The sequence below is a fragment of the Eleginops maclovinus genome, chromosome 21, assembly GCF_036324505.1.
Source record: "Eleginops maclovinus isolate JMC-PN-2008 ecotype Puerto Natales chromosome 21, JC_Emac_rtc_rv5, whole genome shotgun sequence".
NCBI lineage: Eukaryota > Metazoa > Chordata > Actinopteri > Perciformes > Eleginopidae > Eleginops > Eleginops maclovinus.
The window spans coordinates 5,873,637-5,876,772 of record NC_086369.1 but is presented as its reverse complement, the minus strand read 5'-3'; the positions used below and the strand labels follow the sequence as shown (position 1 = coordinate 5,876,772).

The window sequence follows — 3,136 nt, the reverse complement described above, 5'->3', positions numbered from 1 at the left end:
TTTATGCATTGTAAAAGTGTGTTTTATTTGATTCCAGATTACATACAGGCACGTTAAAAGGTGAATCAAGTTGACTTCAAAACATGACTTTCATACACATCGGATCACTTCATGCCACTGGAATTAGCAGAGTTGAAGACTTCATGCGCTCCGTTGTTCACCACCAGTTTGCCCTCATCCGTCAGCTGAAGGCGGCACATGACACAGTCAGATTTCGAAGAGTTTGTGTGCCACATGGGTTTTTCATCATCGCCGTACATGACCAGGTTGCAGTCACCCTGCATGCACAGGCGGAGAGGTTTTGGCCCTGCAGTGTCTGAAGCCCACACAGGCTGCCAGCCATAGACGACAAAGTTACCATCTCCCTGAATGCGGAAGCAGAGACGTTTGGCTGTTAAGGGTTTGCTCTTCAGACCACTGCATTTGTATCATGACACCTGATAAGAGTCTCAAGTGCACAAATATTCTGAGTCACTCACCTGGAATATAGCCTTAAACTCTCCGTTGTTTGACATCAGATAGTCTCCCTTGCGGAGCTCATCATTTTTGGACAAGAAGTTCCTGCTCATGATTCTGCAACAAAAAGAAAGTCTGTCCATTTCATTTGTTTTAAAAACACTAGTTTTGTAAGTTGGTATGCAATCTCATTTCTGCACCAATAAAAATAAAGTCTGTTATATCCATTTAAAACACTAAACATGCAATTTCAGCTAAATGATACCAGTAATCTGCAATAACTCCTTCATGCATCAAACTATTACTGCACAGAAATGTATGAACCCATCTATCATGATAAAGTATAGAATACTCACAGAGTTGTGTTGTTTTCTCTCCAGACAGGCTGCAAGCAGAGGAAAAGGAGTGAAGTGCCAGAGAGTGAAATTCACCCCTCTTTTATACATCTATACCTGGGGTGGGGAGAGAAGGGGAGTCAAAGAGGGTGTGCTTTGCCTTCCCTTTTCTCATGAAACCTGAATGTTCCTGTCAGCCTGAAATATTTTTCGGGGGTTTATGGCAAAAACCAGAATTTGGAAGGGTTATTGATGGCTGTCAAAGAGGAACACGTCTGAGATGTGTACTAATGAGTGACTGACACTTCAGTTCTGAGTGCATGAACAGGAAAGTGCCCCAGGAGTCGAATCATTTTCAACATGCAAATATAAGCTGATGACCATGCAGGAGCTTGACATGCCATAATTATAAGATACCTCAGAAAGCTCATAACTGAGCCCAGAGAATTCTAGCATTGTCCTAGCTCAGGAGGGATTTAGGAGGCTTCTCATAAAACTGAAAGAGAGTGAAAAAAGAAAAATGGGTTAACCTTATTATTACCTCTAAATATAAATTGGTCGCTATGTTCATCTGGAAGGAGAGTGATCCAACTTACAAAACACACATTTCATTAAACCGAGTCAGCAGCACTTAAAGGACCATAAATGTTGTCAGAAAGGTCATAACTCAGCCTCAAGAATTCTAGCCTTCTCTTATCTCAGGTGGGATTTCTCAAAGGACTGTGAGAAAGGAATGGACAGACACTTTGCCTTTAGTGAGGAGGTGTGGTTTACCAGGTAACTAGCTATGTGACATTCTTTAGAAAATGTGTGATTGATAAAAACCAGACAGGCACACTCTCCATAATAATATGCATAGAATGTATAGCGATATCAATAAGGCTGTTTCGATAATAAAAACAAACCTTACTTTAGATTAACATAGCAATTTCACAATCAACACATTGCATTACAGACTTAAAAAACACAGTGCAATTGCAAATTAGAATGGTCATTACTGCCAAGAAACAGAAACATATATTCAAGACAATGCCATCTGTACAGGTAAGTGGTTCAAGTTTTGATCACTCAGTATCTAAAAATCATCAACACACGTGTCCCTCTTTCACACACATCAATGCTTCTGTCATTAGTAAGTAAATGCACCCCTAGCTTAGGTATACAAATGGACTCCTGGATTCCAAATGAGGGGAAATCCAACACACAATGAAGCTAGAACCAGTGTGTGAAATACGGAGGGGTCCAGGGGGGGGGCCTCGACCCCCTCGATTAACCCATGAGACCTACTGAAAGCCTCAAAAGCAACATTTGAAGGGGGTCTCAAAAATGGTAAAAATAATAATAGTTACATTTTGTCAAAAAACAAAATATATATGGTCACTAATGGTCACTAAAATGTTTTTTAAGCTCACCATGTCCAGGAGTCAGAATTCTAAACATTTATTCACAAATATGTTTGCCAAGCGGAGCCAGCCAGTCCTGTGCTCGTATACAAATGAGCCATGTGCGCCAAACAGAAGAAAGACATAAGGTTGAGAAGTCATACTAGAAACGCCTAGCAAGCGAAAGCTAAACCAGAGTGTATCACTCACACACTTTGGGTTCACATTCACAAAGTTGGCACTCAGAGATGAAGAGGCAACGAAAGACGATGCTGATGCAGCTAGCACAGTGGGCCCACTCGCTACCAGAACAGAGGATCCTCCCCCACCCAGTGACTCCCCACAACAACAACGTGAAAAATGAACTGCAGGATGTTAGGAAACTGTAGTATTGCTACATTTATATACTTCCCCCTCTAATTCCTGGTACCATCTGCTAGATTTGTCTTTGGTTTATTTTATAGTCATGTTGCGCTTTCATGTTGATGTTGTTATTCCCCCAGTGTCATTTTTTAATATTAAACCACTTCATTTTCAACTCACTTTTCATCGTTTCTTGTTTGAGTTCAACGAACACTGTATCTATTCAATGTGACAAACCTTAACCCCGGTTAATAAAAGAGTTTTTCTCCCCAACCACCCACCCGGGTCTCTGATTGATTCCTTACTCACCCTCGACCCTGCCCAAAGATGCTCCATCTCAGTGATCTACAACTCCATTGATTCCCTTAACCCTGACCAGGTGACTCGCCTGAAGCGGATTTGGGAGGAGGCGATAGGAGTACCAATATCAGACAGGACCAAATTCTTAAGCTAGTTCACTCGTCCTCCATGTGTGCTTAGGCACAGCTTGTTACAATGTAAGGTTCTTTTCAGAGTGCACTACACAAACACTCGGCTGGCGAAGATTTAGCCAGGGACCAGTGACAGTTGTAATAGGTGTAAACAATCACCTGCCAACCA

General features: G+C 41.6%; 1 protein-coding gene across 1 annotated transcript; it reads right to left on the bottom strand.

The window, feature by feature from the left end:
* LOC134884051 (B-type lectin plumieribetin-like) lies at positions 1-1,043 on the bottom strand. Its single transcript, XM_063912654.1, has 3 exons — positions 813-1,043; positions 480-573; positions 1-365 (listed from the first exon to the last, which is right to left on the bottom strand). The coding sequence occupies exons 2-3, from the start codon at positions 567-569 to the stop codon at positions 105-107; spliced, it is 351 nt and encodes a 116-aa protein (XP_063768724.1). The 5' UTR covers positions 570-573; positions 813-1,043; the 3' UTR covers positions 1-104.
* Between the last annotated feature and the right edge of the window lie 2,093 nt (positions 1,044-3,136).